The sequence below is a fragment of the Phascolarctos cinereus genome, unplaced genomic scaffold (assembly GCF_003287225.1).
Source record: "Phascolarctos cinereus isolate Bilbo 61053 unplaced genomic scaffold, phaCin_HiC Scaffold_2;HRSCAF=192, whole genome shotgun sequence".
Taxonomy (NCBI): Eukaryota; Metazoa; Chordata; class Mammalia; order Diprotodontia; family Phascolarctidae; genus Phascolarctos; species Phascolarctos cinereus.
Genome location: NW_027555625.1, coordinates 221,668,451 through 221,683,817, shown reverse-complemented (window position 1 = coordinate 221,683,817; position 15,367 = coordinate 221,668,451). Strand labels below are relative to the sequence as shown.

Below are 15,367 nucleotides of genomic sequence, written 5' to 3'. Positions count from 1 at the left end.
CATGAAATGGGCCAATGAAATGATTTGCCCTAAAGCCTGTGGAAGCAGATATTCTCTCTAGTACCCTCTTAGATTTTTTTGAATGGAACACATTGCCAGGTACAGAGATATTTATTGAATTGAATTTTGTCAGTTAGACCAATCTATGTTTTTTGAATTGGATCATTTGGACCAATCTATGTTGAATTGAATTAGATCAGTTTGACCAATTTTTGAAGTGTGTGGCCGTGCCCATCAGGGATGAATTAGCTGACATGCAGATACCCATACAGCAATATGCACATATTTTGAGTCAGGTCATGGCCAGCCTTCTGGCATTTCCTACTGTATTCTTCAACATTTTTTTAGGTTTTTTTTTTGTCTTGAATCCAGCAATTACTTGCCATTGCTACCATTATGTGCTGGAAAAATACCAAAGAATAACCTACCCACTGGGAGCTGGTTGACTGATAGAATGTTTGGAAACCAGTGCAGTTTGGGAGTAATGTACCTACTTCCTCTCTGTCTCCTCCACATCATCATGTAATTCTACCTAGGGAGCTATCAAAGGGCAAATATGTGCTGGAAAAATACCAAAGAATAACCTACCCACTGGGAGCTGGTTGACTGATAGAATGTTTGGAAACCAGTGCAGTTTGGGAGTAATGTACCTACTTCCTCTCTGTCTCCTCCACATCATCATGTAATTCTACCTAGGGAGCTATCAAAGGGCAAACCTGCCTGCCACCAAGAAGTGGTCCCTCACTTGGCCTCCATCCCAGTCTAGACTGGCCCTGCCCCATCTTCTTTCTTATGGCCCATCTCTTCTTGACTTTTCAGGTTGTAAAGGCCCAAGCTATTGTGAATTTAGGAATCACCCCAAATTTTACCAATATGGTACTGATCCAGAGAAAGGGCAGGGATTCAGTGTGGTACAGGTGAAAGAGTCTCAGGGCCTGAGCTAAAATTCTTGCTTTGTCATGTACTACCCATGTGACTTCAGGCATCACTTCTTTCTGAACCCCAGTTTCATCTTCTATAAAATAATGAGGTTGGAATAATTTGTCTCTAAGGTCCTTTCTAGCTTTAAATGTACAGTATGATTGTATGACCACCATAGATGCCATGCTACCACTGTGGTAGTTAAAATGAGGGGTAGGTGCTCTCTCTGATCTGCACTAATGATCCAGAAGAACAAGCCTTTGTGCTCTAACTAGGGAAATCCTTCAAGTGCTTAGCCTAGACTGAATCTGTTCTTATCGATCCCAACAGCATCCAAGATTGGTTCTCTGGCAGAGAATGATCCAGCTACCACATGGGATTTGAGGAAGGTTGGCTTCCATTATACTCTTGACTCTACCCAGCCATCCATATGTCACCTCCAGTACTTAACTGGATCTCACACCAGAATTCCCTGTCCAAAATCAAGATGACTGGGATGGGTTTAATAAGTGCTTGTTAACTGATAATTGATTTAGTATAGTAAAGGCAGAAATGTAGTCCCCATGTAGGTTATTCAGTTTGTGGGAACCTCATTTCCAAGTCAGCCAGAATCATTTATCCACCACACTAGCGATGACAGGATCAAAGAGTTTGAGAGTCAATGGCCATCTAGTCCAATGTAGATACATCAAAGGAATCTCCATTATAAAACACTTGACAAGTGGTGATCCAGCCTCTGCTTGCAGACCTCCAAGGAGAGGAATCCATCCCCACTCTAGGCAGCCTTTTCCGCTTTGAGAGAACTCTAATTCTTAGGAAGAACTTGTCACTTTTGCAACATCCATCCATGGCTTCTAGTTTTGCCACCTGGAGCCAAACCAAACAAGTTTGACCCTTTGTCCCTATGACTGTCTTTCAAACACATGAAGACTGCTTTCATGTCTCCCCTAAGTTTTCTCTTCTCTAGACTAAACATACCCTGTTTCTTCAGCTGATTGCCATATGTCATGGACTCATGGCCCTGTATTGTCCTGGTTGTCCATCTCTAGATACCTTCCAACTCATTGATGCCATACCTAAACTATGAAACCCAGAACTGAACAAAACACTCCAGATGAGGTCTGATGAGAGCAGAATACAATGGTACTATCTACCATCTCTGTATTCCTATAAATTATGCCCTTCTTAACGAAGACCAAGATAATATTAGCTTGTTTTTCAGCTTCCATATCAACTGCTGTCTTATATTGAGCTTGCAGTCTATTAAGGCCCCAGACCTTTTTCAAAACAATTGCTGTCTATCGTTGCCTTCCCCATCTTATGCTTGGGAAGTTGCTGTTTTGTGCTAGAGGTCAAGGCTTGATATTTATCTCTATTGAATTCCATTTATTAAATTCAGCCTAAAGCTCTGAAACAGAGGTGTCAAACACATGGCCTGCAAACCAGCTTATAACCAGACCATACCAGAGCCAGATTAAAATGTAATTGGGAAATGTTTACCAAAATAAATAAAAATACAATAGAAGATAGATAACATTAATACATGGCTTTCTAAGTCTATATGCGGCCCTCAAGTTTCTTACGTATAGTTTAGTGACCCCCACTTCTATTTGAGTTTGATACCATGGCTCTAGATCCTTTTGGATCCTGGCTTTGTCACATACTTGGTTAGGTTTCTCTATCAGCTTTGTATTATCTGCAGATATGATGAACATACCATCTCCATTTTGATCCAAATCATTGACAAAAATGTTAGTCCGTGGTCAAGCACAGATCCCTGGGGCACTCCACTGGAGACTTCCTGCCATAGTGACAGGAACTATTAATAACTGCTCTTTGAATCTCTCCATCCAACCAGTTCTGAATCCATTTAATTGTATTATTGTCTAATATGTATCTATCTTTTGTATGAGAATAATATAAGATAATTTTACCAAAAGCTTGGAGAAAATTCAGGTAACTTATTTCCTCAGCATTTCCCTTATTTCCTGGTTTAGAAATTCTGTCAAAAAAGGAAATAAGCTTAGTCTGGCATGACCCTGCTCTTGATGGGATGTCCCTGTGGGAGCCATAGGCAAAGAACCAGAAGAAGGAGTTTGTTCACCTTTCCTCTTCCCCTGCTGGAGCCCTGGTGCTATTCATTAATAAGAAAACTGAGGCACAAAGGCTCAGTCACAGTTCTAGGGCCTGGAACACCAACGCCATCTTGGAGTGATTTCCCTTGCCTCTAGGGTCATTGATTTAGAGTTAGAAGAGACCTATCCAACCTGATTATTTTTACAGCTGAAGAAACTGAGCCCCAGAAAAGTTAATGGAACTCCCATTTTGTTGTTAACTAATTGCCCTTCATATTAGACCTCTACCCTCTTCCTGGAAATTTCTTTGCATGGGTCTTGTATTTAATTTGCTTTGCACATTATTTCCATCCTAATAAAAAGTAAGGTCCCTGATGATGCGGACTGATTCATTTTTGCCTTCCCATCCTCAGCTCTTAGCACAGTGCCTGGCACAAAGCAGGAACTTTATGAGTGTTTATTCAATTGAATTAAATACCTTGGGGTCATACAATCATAGTTTTTAAAGCTGGAAAAGATCTAAGAGATCATTGAGTCCAACCTTCTCATTTTACAGATGGGAAAACTGAGGCATAGAAAAGTTAACCAGCTTGCCCAGGACCACACAACTAGTAAGTATCTGAGGCCTGATTTGAGCCCAGGTCTTTTTGATTTCAAGTCTATTGCACTATCCACAATGTTGTTCAAGGTCACATAGATACTAAGAGGCAAAGACATGATTAGAATCCAGGTCCCTAACATGTAAATCTGCTGTTCTTTTCACTGCCACTATTAATACCTTATCTAATGAATCACTGGTCAGAGATAGTGGTATTTACAAACAATATTATGACTTACGTGGTCTGGTCTGGATCTAGGGTGATCAATAGAAGAGATAGTGGTATTTACAAATAATATTATGACTTACGTGGTCTGGTCTGGATCTAGGGTGATCAATAGACCTACCGTGTAAAAAAATGGTATTTAGGGTGTCCAATGCCCTTTCAGTCTTCCAGAGGCTGACAAATCAATCCCATGTTTCAAGATTTACTAGAATGGAGCAGTAATGGTTTAACCTGATGTTACTCTGGTTTAATTCTAGAATCCTATCCAGCTTGGCAAACTGGTCCAAGACGCCCTCTGGGGCCTATGAAAGGATCCGCTAATTGCCAAGTCAGAGAAATCCTAGTCTGAGAGTACATGGAGTACCCGAGATGCATGATAATGTTGGGGTGATAGGAATGGATCCACGCAAAATCGAGGCCATATTACCCTAGAGGGTCCCACGACAGACCAGCAACAATCTGTTTTGTACATAGCTGCTGCTTTATCCCTAGGTTCTCCCTCTGGATGTTGTTTTTCATTTGTCTTAACTAAAAAGTGCCAAGGCTTCCCAAAGGATGCCTGAGAAGGAGAGCCCTTTCTAGAAGAAATGCCTTACCTCATCCCCTATCTTGATGGATCCAGAGCTGTTGAAACAGGTCTGAAACCAGGAGACTGATACATGTAGACACTATCCTCTCACGCACCACAGAGACTTCTCCTCTATGCCCTAACCCTGCATGTACTTTTCCCTCAAGGTGACCCGAGCAAAAAAGAATTTTGCCATCTGAGTGGAGATACTTACAACCAAAGGTACATATGAAGCATGATGGCAGCAACCCACTGGGACACAGTCCACCATCATTGCCCACGCTGTTCTTAGAGGACCTCCAGATCACCTGGCGAGTCAATCAATTGCATTGATTTTGCCATCACCTATAATCCTTTCACTGACCTGATCTATAAACTCCAATGTCTCCCTATTGCCTTTAAATCAAGGATAAACTCTTCTGTTGAACATTTGAAACCCTTCACTGGCCTCAGCTTACCTTTCCAGCCTTATTTCTCACTACTCCCCCTCATGCACTCTATGCATCAGCCAGGCTGGGCTTCATTTTGCTTCTTACACATGACTCTCCACCTCCAACTTCATGCCTTTTCACTGGTTTTCCTCATGCCTGGAATGCACCCCTTCTTCACTTAGTCCCACTCCATCCCTTATTCTCTTTCAAAGCTCAGCTCAAGCCCCACCTTCCACAGGAAGCCTTCCCAATTCCCAGAAGCTAGTGCCGGCCTCCCTCCGAATTGCCTTGTAAATATCTTATATAGACTTATATATGTACATGTTGTCTCCCCCAACAGAATATAAAGTTCTTGAAAGCAGTAGCTGTCTTAATTTTTTCTTTGTATTCCTAGTACCTGGAACACAGGAAGCACTTAGTAAGTGCTTATTGATTGGATTTCCCAACATTGCAATTTGTGGGCAGATGGGCAATTTTGGAAACTTGAATTTGGCCACTTGATAGATCAATCACCCTGACAAGCTCCTCTACAAACCTTTCAGTCACAGAATTTTGAAACATTCTTTCTCCCTCCCTCTCTCTCTCTCTCTCTCTCTCTCTCTCTCTCTCTCTCTCTCTCTCTCTCTCTCTCTCTCTCTCTCTCTCTCTTTTAGTGAGGCAATTGGGGTTAAGTGACTTGCCTAGGATCACACAGCTCAAGTGTCCGAGGCTGGATTTGAACTCAGGTCCTCCTGACTCCAGGGCCGGTACTCTATCGCTGTGCCACCTAGCTGCCCCACAATCACAGAATTTTGACCAGCTCTGTTAGTTAATGGGACACCTGCACTCAAGCCTAATGATCTGTCCTCTGAGCTGGTGTGGCATTCACACCCAGGTTGGTCTTGGGTGGACTCCTAAACCTCTTCTTGCATATATTCATCCTTCCAGGCTAGATCTGATGGGCAGAGCTCCCTGTCTGTGCAATAACAGCCAGGTGCTGAGTCCCTGGGGCCTATTTAAGACTTTCCATCACCAGCATTTCTGGTGGCTGCTACTGCTGGGATGTTGAGTCACATGAAGTCTATACCTGGGCTAAGGACTTTGAGTTGCCATAAAAATTAGATCTCATCACAGGCTTACTCCCATTGCAGGGGCATAATGCCATCCTTATGGTCTTAGACATCCTAACCAAGATTATTCAGTTCTACAATACTAGGTGAACTCCTTGTTTTGTTACAGAGATTTGCATGACCCATCTCCACATGGCACTGACTCTCTGTGTGGTCAGCCACTCATTGCTCATGGGGTGTTATGCTGTTGAAGAGGGTTGGACTACATGACCACTGAGGTTCCTTTGAACTGTATTTCCCATTGAGGCCAAAGCCTGTGCCTGAAAGAAGTTTTCCGCCTCTATGGCCTTCCTTGTCACCCAGCTCTTCTCATTTCTGGACCATTCTCTTCCCAGTCTCTCAGGCAAAGATTCATCTTTCCACAGCATCCGTGCCATGGAATTCTGTTATAACAATGTCATCTACTTGTCCTAGAGGAAAATATGAAACTGTACTGAGGTGACTAGAAATTTATGCTAATATCAACTGGACCCACATTGCAGCCTGTCAATTTTTTCCATTTCTCTTCAATTCCCTGTTCTGTTCACCAGTCACAGTTTAACCTTCTTTTCTCTCCTCAAGTCTTCAAGATGACTCCTTCACACCCACCTTCTGAGGTGCAGACTTTGCCCTAGAGTTCACCAAAAGTTAGAGTCATTTGCCAAAAAGTCCCTTTTCTTCCTTCCTCATCAAATCATATCATTCAAATATCTTTCCCTAATATCTCTTCCTTCACTCTACTCTCTGACAAAGAGATGGCCTTTTTCCTTGAAGAGGCCAATCCATTTACATGAACTCTTGATATAATTCTCTCCTTTTATTCCCCAAGCAGACTGCTCCCATTATCATACCTCCAATCTCCAATTTGTCTCTATCTTTTGACTTCTTCCCAGTTGCCATGTCATTTCCATTCCTATAAAAGCCCCTCATTAGATCCTATCTACTACTGGTCATTCTTTATTTCTCCTTCTCTTATCAGCTACACTCCTTTAAAAAGCTGTCTGCACTGTCTCCCCTTCCTCTACTCTCACTTTTAAACACTCTGCATCTCAGTGCTCATCCTTCTTCATCTCTCTGTAGCCTTCGACACTACTGACAACTTCCTCCTATGGGATACTCCTTCTTTCCTAGGTTCTTATGGCTCTGCTTTCTCCTGGTTCTCCTCCTACCTGCCTCACTGCTCCATCTCATCTCTTTTTGCTGGATCTTCATCCACATCTTGCCCAAGTCTCTATCTGGGGCCCTCTTTCCTTCCTATACCCTGTCATTCCTATACCCTATGCCTTATGCTCATTCCTATACCCTATACCTTATCAGCTTGTGGGTTCAATTATTATCCCTATGCAGAAGATTCCCAGGTCTACATAACCAGACCTAGTTTCTCTTCTGAGCTCCAGGCACACATCATCAAATGCCTAATGGACATTTCAAACTGGATGTTTCACGGGCATCTCAAGCTCTACACATACAAATCATAAATAATTGTCTTTCCCCCTAAAACCTTCCTCTCTTCCAGACTCTTCTATTATTGTCCAATGCACCACTGTCCTTCCAGTCACCCAGTTTACAACCTCAGTGTCACACTAGATTTCTCACTCCTGTTCACCCCACATATTTAATCAGTTAGCAAATCTTGTAATTTCTTTCTCCACAACATTTTTTTGCATAAGCCCCCATCTCTCTACTCACACAACTGTCATCCTAGCTTAGCACTCCTTACTTCTGGCCTGGACAATCAAATAACCTTCTCACTGGTCTCCCTGGCTCAGGTCTCTCCCCTGTTCAATGTATCCTCTACATAGATGCTAAAATGATTTCCCTAAGCCTCGGGGCTGATCATTTTACCAGCTTAATTAATACACTTCAATAATTCTCTGTTGCCTCTGGGATCCACTATAAATTCCTTTGGCATTTAAAGCTCTTCACAAGCTGCCTCCTTCCTGCATTTCTGGTCTTTTTACACATTTTAACTCTATGATCCAGTCATACTGGCCTGCTTTCTGTTCTTTACACACAATGTTCCACTCCCCATTTCTTTGCCTTTCTAATAGCTGTCCCCCATGTCTGGCCTGCTCTCTCTCCTAACTCCATCCTCTTGGGGCCTCTGGCTTCTTTTATGACTTAATTCAAGATTCATCTCCTATAGGAGGTCTTGCCTGATCCCCCAGATTCTAGTGCCTTCCCCTCTAAAGTGACCTTACTTGTACTCTGAATTTATCTTGTATGTACCAATGTATTGTATATGTTGGCTCCTCCATTAGAATAATGTAAGCTTTTTGAGGATAGGGACTGTTTCTGTTTTTTTTTTTTTTGTATCCCTAGCACTTAGCACACTGACTAGCACAAGGGTGGGGAACATGTGGCCCTCTAGGTCCTCAAGTGCAACCCTTTGCAAACTTCACAGAACAAATCTCCTTAATAAAAGGATTTGTTCTGTAAAAGGCCATACCCAAGGACTTAGAAAACCACATGTGGCCTGGAGGCTGCAGGTTCTCCACCCCTCAGCTAGCACCTACAGTAGTAAGTACTCAACAGATACTTATTGATTCGTTAATTGATGGGCAGGAAGAATATGCTGTTAAGGATATCATTGGCTTATGGACTTGATAGTTCTTTATCCTAATAGATTTGTAAGGTCATAGGCCTTACATAGAGAGGACATGGGAGTTACCATACAATGGACCCAGAGCTAGTATACACTTATGCTACCCCATGAAACCACTGGTCCAAGGTAGTGTACTGTAGAGAGGGCTAGAGTTTGGTCCTAAGGTCTAGTGGGGGGTTGACTAGGTCAAGAAAGGGTACGGTGGGCACTGTCTAATTGCCACATAGAGTGCCAGTGCTAGTTGTATGTGAGACATGTAGATCTCTAATAAAATGATTTCAGCTTTGGGGAAGCAATTTCAGTTAGACAAAATATCAACTTCATGGCACTCTGCATTTTGAATTCCTGATCTTTGGCAGATTCTCTGGAATCTGAATTCTACTTATTGACCTGGCCTGGATCATGTCTGCTCCCTTCCTAACTTGGGACTCACTTTCCCTACCCTAGGTGAGAATTATCCTTGCATCCTGTCCAACAGCTTCCCAAAATGTCAGAGTAGTTTATATTTGATCCTGGAGGTAATCAGGAGCCACTGGAGTTTGGTGAGTAGGAGAATGACGTGAACAGACATGAACTTTAGGAAAATCACTGTCAGCGGTGTGGAGGGAGGATGGATTGGACTGGCTTTGCCTGGGAAGGGGAATTACTATGCTGAGGAGCTACCTGTGGACCTGGAATCAGTCATACTGGGAAGCAGAGGGACTGTCTAGAGGCTCTGAAGCATCTCCCAATGATAGCCATAGAAAGGGAGCTTCACCTTGCCACACCTACTCTGCCTACTTAACCCATTCCTGTCCCCTCTGATTTTCAGTCATGTCTAATGGTTCTTTTTCTTTCCCAGATCCCTCCAGTGCTTCCAGTGTTTGGAGTTCATTTCCTTCTTTTCCCTGGATTATCTGTTAGCAATAATCCACTCCAGATCCCTTTCCCAAACTTTGTTTTTTGTAGGAGACAGGGACTAGATCTGTGATTTTATGGTGCAGAGAATGCCCAGAGGAGGAAACTCCCTCCCCTAATGCAGGCTGTCACCTTCTGAGTCACATAGAGGTTTTTTTTTTTTTGGCAAGGCAATTGGGGTTAAGTGACTTGCCCAGGGTCACACAGCTAGTGAGTATCATGTGTCTGAGGCCGGAGTTGAACTCAGGTCCTCTTGACTCCAAGGCCAGAGCTCTATCCACTGAGCCACCTAACTGCCCCACACATAGAGTTTTAGAGAGTTGCTCAGTACTCAGGTTAAGTGACTTGCCATGTATCAGAGGCAAGACTTGAACTCAGGTCTTTTTGGCTCTGGAACTATTTCTTTATCCACTATACCACACTGTTTTTCTATTCACAGGAAATATGAATGATTGTCCCTCTTAATGCTGCTCCTGGGAGATTTCCTTGCAACTGTGACTCGTAGCAGGGAGCATAAGAACGTAACAAAGAAGGAATACTGTGCTGCCCTGGGAAGATTCATAGAATCCCAGACTCTCAGAGGCAACAAGGACTTTGGAGGCCATCTAATGCAATCTGTACTAACAGTCCTCTACAATATTTTTTACAAGTTGTTATCTAGTCTTCACTTGGAAAGCACGTTCATTCTACCTTTGTACAACTCTGATTTTTAGGAGGAAAGGCTTTCCCCCGACACTGAAACTAAATCTTCAGGATTTCAGAGTTGGAACCTCACCAGCCAGTCCATCTAGTCCAATTCATATCCAAAAAGAATCCCCGCTATGATATACCCAACAATTTCCAATCATCATTCCTAGTTGTTCCCTATGGAGCCAAACAGAATAAGTGTTTGGGAGGCTCTGAAAAAGAATCCCCAACTCGGGATTTTCACAGAAATTCAAATCAACAAGCATTCATTAAGGACTGACAGTGAGCTAGGCACTGAGGTAGGCTCTGAGAATATAAAATACAAAACCAAGCAGTCCTTGACATTGGAGAATCTTGGATTCTTCTGGGAGTACAAAGACAAGAATGAAAGCAGTTCTTGCCTTCATTTTAAGTCATTCTACTGCTCATGAATTTTACATGGAAGGTTCAGTTTAAAAAATTAACTGAGCATTGTAGACACCCCCCCCCCCACTGCCAGTGAGTCAGGCATAACCTCCAACTGTAGAGGAATTAAAGAATGAATGGAGGCATTTACTGTTTGCACCATGTATACTTCTCCCTATCCTTCCCAATAGACCTCACAGGCCAATGGGAAACCAATGAGTGAAAAAATATTTATTAAGCCCTCATTATGCACCAAGCTTTGGGGATACCAAAAGAAAAAATGGAGAGCCCCTGGTCTCAAGAAGCTCACATTCTACTGGGGGGCACAACATCCAAATATGGTCATGCTGCAACATTTGATTAAATACTTAAAAGAAGAAACCAAATCCAGCTTTTCAGTGCTACTTTTTGGTTTCTTAAATTTAATGCTTTTCGCATCTCATTGAAGTTGGGAGGAAGAAAAGGACCCTTGAGGGAACAGAGGAAGAAGGGCTGATTACATGAAATCTGTATTATAAAAACTGGCAAATCCAGCAGTGTCAATGAAGGGGATGGAGCTGTCTGTTTACTTTGTAAGAGACTAGGTATGTTCTTCCACTCTAAGGAAATGCAGTCCTAGTTCCCCATTCTTCTAGCATTGTCTGCCCTGTTCCTCGAGGACTGTATGTCTCATGAGGATTTTGAAAAAACTCAGCCAATGGGGATAATGATTCTCCTCCGTTGAGTTTGTATGGGGCCAATCCCAGAGGGTAAAACTTGGGGTTTGGGTGGAGTTGTGCCCAGCCTGGTGGGGTGGGGGACAGTGATCTGAGGGATAGGGGCTAGAAGGAGAGGAAAGCAAGGGTAAGCATCCTTACCTTGTCTCTGTTGCTCTTCCTTGTGGGGTCGACTCTTGCCAAGTTTCATGGCAGAGAACACACTCCTTCCAGCTCTGAGAGGAGGCCCCAAGCACAGATGGAGTTGGAGATGGAAAAGAATAAAGAGACAAGCAGAAACGCATGAGAGAAAACAAATGATTAGGTCATTCTTATAGTCTCTCTTGCACTCTTATCTCTCCTTCCATCTCCTTCCATCTTCCCCTTCCTCCCCAAATCTTCTTCACTCAAGAGGACCTGAGTCTACAGAAATTTGGCGCTAAATGTCCCCCACTGAGAATTCACCCAGCTAAGCCATTGGGGCGATTGTCCCCCCAGTCCCTCTTTACATCTCCTAGGATGGAGTTGCACCCATGCAAGGACTCCAGCAAAAAGAGAACCAAGCCCACCAGCAAATATCGATCTTCTACCTGGAGCCAAACTTGAAACTAAGCTCTCTATGCTGATTGGCCCCACATAGAGCAACCTAAAAAACCCTTCTTCCTCTGCCCCCATCATTCTTCGGAGCTCTGAGTCACTAGTGTCCCCCAACTCCCATCTCTGCAGGGGAAAGGAAGGAAGAAGAGTGAACGGAAGGATTGAAAAATGGCAGAGTCACTTGGAATGACAGAGCGGTCAAGATAGATGACTGCTAGGAGAAACATGCATTCCACCCACAGTCAGCCTTGGCTCATGGAGGTCTAACTATGTGTACCTTTCTCTAATCCCTTTGCCTCTAGGCTTCTCCTTAGTTTCTGTGGGGGCATGAAGTGATTCTGTCCCCAAATCTGTCTTCTCTCCTCATCACCAGTTTTGAGATGGCACCTAGGATGGGAACACTAAGGGTCTAGGTGGTTCCTACCTCGTCTTCCTGCTTGATTAGGCTTTGCTCCCCCAAGTGAAGGGGGTTGAATTCCCTGGATTGTGGGCACAGGTTCTGATGTTCCTTTGTTGCTAGCAGCCAACTCAATGGCCCTGGCGCCAGGAGGAGGAATGGGAGGTAGGAGAGGCAAAGTGCAGTATTCCATTACACCATCAATACTGAATGAGAAGGATATTTGAGCTGCCTCCACTTCCCATTCTCCCTCCTACTTTCCCCCAGGAGGCTGGATAGGGTGTGGCCCTATCATTCTGCAGCCTCTGGATGGGGATAGGTTAGGAGGCTGCCTGGCCAGGCTCCCATGGAGTCATCCTCAATTAGGAATCTTGGGATACCAAGAAGGAAGGGCACTTGACTCATGTGGACCCTGCTCAGTAGGGTGGAGCTCACCTTCCTTTCGAACAAAGAGGAAGTTTTCTGCCATCTATCCAATGAAGTTCCATTTCTACCACTCTATGCTTTCCTTATTGGATAATTTGTATTTGTGTGTGTTTGTATGTATGTATGTGTAGCTATCTGGGAGCAGAAGTGGGAAGGGGAATGGGGGCAGAAGAGAGAGAACTTCCTTGTAAGTGGCACCTATAGCTGGCAGCATTTTTGTTGTTGCTGCTGTTTAGTTGTTTCAGTTGTGCCCAACTCTTTGTGACCCCATTTCGAGTTTTCTTTTCTTTTTCTCTTGGAGTTTTCTTGGCAAAGATACTAGAGTGGTTTTTGCCATTTCCTTCTCCAGATCATTTTACAGATGAGAAAAGTGAGGCAATCAGGGCAAGTGACGTGCCCAGGGTCACATGGCTCTTAAGTGTCTGAGGCCAGATTTGAACTCAGGAAGATAAAGCTTCCTGACTCCAGGCCTGGCACGCTATCCACTGTGCCACCTAGCTGTCCCCTGGGAACATATGTACATCAATCAATCCACCGTCCATCCATCCTCCAACAAGCATTTATTAAGCCTTTACTATGTGCTAGGCACTGTGTCAAGCTTCCTTTTGTTTGCTTGCAGAAGGCTTTCGAAACTAAAGGAAGTGAACCTTGGTACACAGAACCGATAAACCAGAACCCAAGTCAGTTAGCCCATCCCTTCCTCCCAAGTTGATCCTTGGACAAGAAAGTGAGAAATTGTTGTGTCTACCATAAATAAATAAAAAATGAACCTAATAGGGGAAAAGGGATGTTAATGCAGGTAGGCTGGAGTACCGGGCACTAGAGAGGGAGACTCCATACAGGGTCCTGATTAGAATAGACCTGAGAGGTTTTTTCTTTTCTTCTTTCCCGCTCATTATTTAATTCTGCTATTCTCAAAAAATCCCACTATCTTGGCATCTGAGAAAAGAAGAAAAGAACCAGTAAAAGGGAAGAAGAGAGAAGCTCAGTAATATAAAACCCAGTGGATTCGACATTCTTCTTAAACTTTTTTTCTCTCCACAGGAAGAAGTATGTACCACTTCTAAGGAAACTGTCTACTTTATGTACATGATGTTTCTCTCAGTAGAATATAAGATCCCTGAGAGCAGTCTCTCTCTCTCTCTCTTTTTTTTTTTAAGTTTTCATATTCTCAGGTCCTAGCAGTACAGTGACTGTCACAAAGTAGGTGCTCAAAAAATGTTTGCTGATTGACTGAATGTTCCTTGGCATATTGACTTAATTGCACGGGTTTATAGTTCTCAAAAAGCTGAGGTCCCATCCCAACAGTCCTGATCGTTAACATGCAAGGGAGAAGTCTCCGAGCCTGAGCTCACACAATATAGTTAGAGGTATACTTTTAGCCCATATGCTAAACCTCATCCATTTGAAGAGAGATGTCATTCTGAATAGTTCGTGGCATCTAAGTTTGAAGAACTAGGACCTTCCAAATCTAGCAGAGGCATCAACACCTTTTGAAAGAGACTCTTGGTAATGTCAAAGTTAAATGACCTTTGCCCTCCTAATAAGCAAAATAAATTAAAATGAACCCATAAGAAGAAACATTAAATATTCATCAACAAAACTTTATGTTCACCAACCACGTTAAAGGTATTGTGCTAGAGAAAGTGGAGGCAGATACACATATAGGCAAGAAATGGTCCCTGCCCTTCAAGAAGTGATGAGTGTTGAGAACTCATGACTTGGAAAGGCATCAGAACTCTTGGGATGGTCACTTAGGCAGGGATTTGTTGATTCTCTTTTAGCTAAAGTCAGAGCCAAAGATCACAATGGGTTTAAAAGACTTCAAATTCTTTGCTGAATTTAGGAAGCACTCATTCAGTCTCTTTGTAAATGGGAAGGGGTTTTTTTTTTGGTCATGAACTCTTAGAACCCTGGAGTTGAAACAGATCTTGGAGGTCATCCAGCCTAACCTCTACCCAAGTAATGAATCCTGTCTGCAGCATCTCCAACAAGTAATCATCTTGCTTCTGTTTGAACACTTCCAGTGACAGGGAGCTCACTACCCTGAGGCAGCCCATTCCATTTTTGGACAGCTTTAATGGTTAGGAAGTTTTCCCATTAATGTTGAACAAAATCTTCCTCTCTCTTACTTCTACCCATAGCTCCTAGTTCCTCCTTCCAGAGCCAAGAAATTAAAGTCAGACTCTCTTCCAATAACAGCACTTCAAGTATTTAAAAAATAACTAGCATAAGACTCCTCTTCTCTGGGCTAGACACCCTCAGTTTCTTCAAATAATTCTCACGTAACTTGGCCTCAAGTCTCCCCTTATCTGGAATGCTTATATGCTAGTGGCCCTTCTAAACTGTGGCACCCCTAGCTGTGAGACCCTGGACAAGTCACTTAACCCCAATTGCCTAAAAAAAAGTGGCACCCCAAATTGAGTACCATAACCTAGATATGGTCAGACTAGAGGGCAGAATATTGTAGGATTATCACCCCTCCCACCCCACACCTGTTGTTCTGAATATTTTGTCTTTATAAATGCAAGCTATGATTACCTCCTTTCTCTTGGCTTCCGAATCACTCTGCTGACTTCTCGTGTCCTTTAAAACTCCCATAGCTTTCGCACATGAATCTATTTCTAGCAATGTAGGTGTGTGTCTGTCTAAAGACATAGAGATCTAAATTCCAAACTTGGTTAATGACCACGAGCAAGAATAACCCCTGACAAATTCTAATTGGCATGCTCTTAGTCATTCCGTTTTAGG

General features: G+C 43.1%; 1 protein-coding gene across 4 annotated transcripts in view; it reads right to left on the bottom strand.

Annotated features, from left to right (window-relative positions):
• Nucleotides 1–15,367, bottom strand: part of OTOF (otoferlin) — a 172,720-nt gene that overhangs the window by 69,758 nt on the left and 87,595 nt on the right. For all 4 annotated transcript variants that reach the window (XM_078149814.1, XM_020983910.1, XM_020983909.1 and 1 more), the window contains one exon: nucleotides 11,359–11,432. In XM_078149814.1, the coding sequence (XP_078005940.1) occupies nucleotides 11,359–11,432 (74 nt within the window). The remainder of the gene's footprint in view (nucleotides 1–11,358; nucleotides 11,433–15,367) is intronic.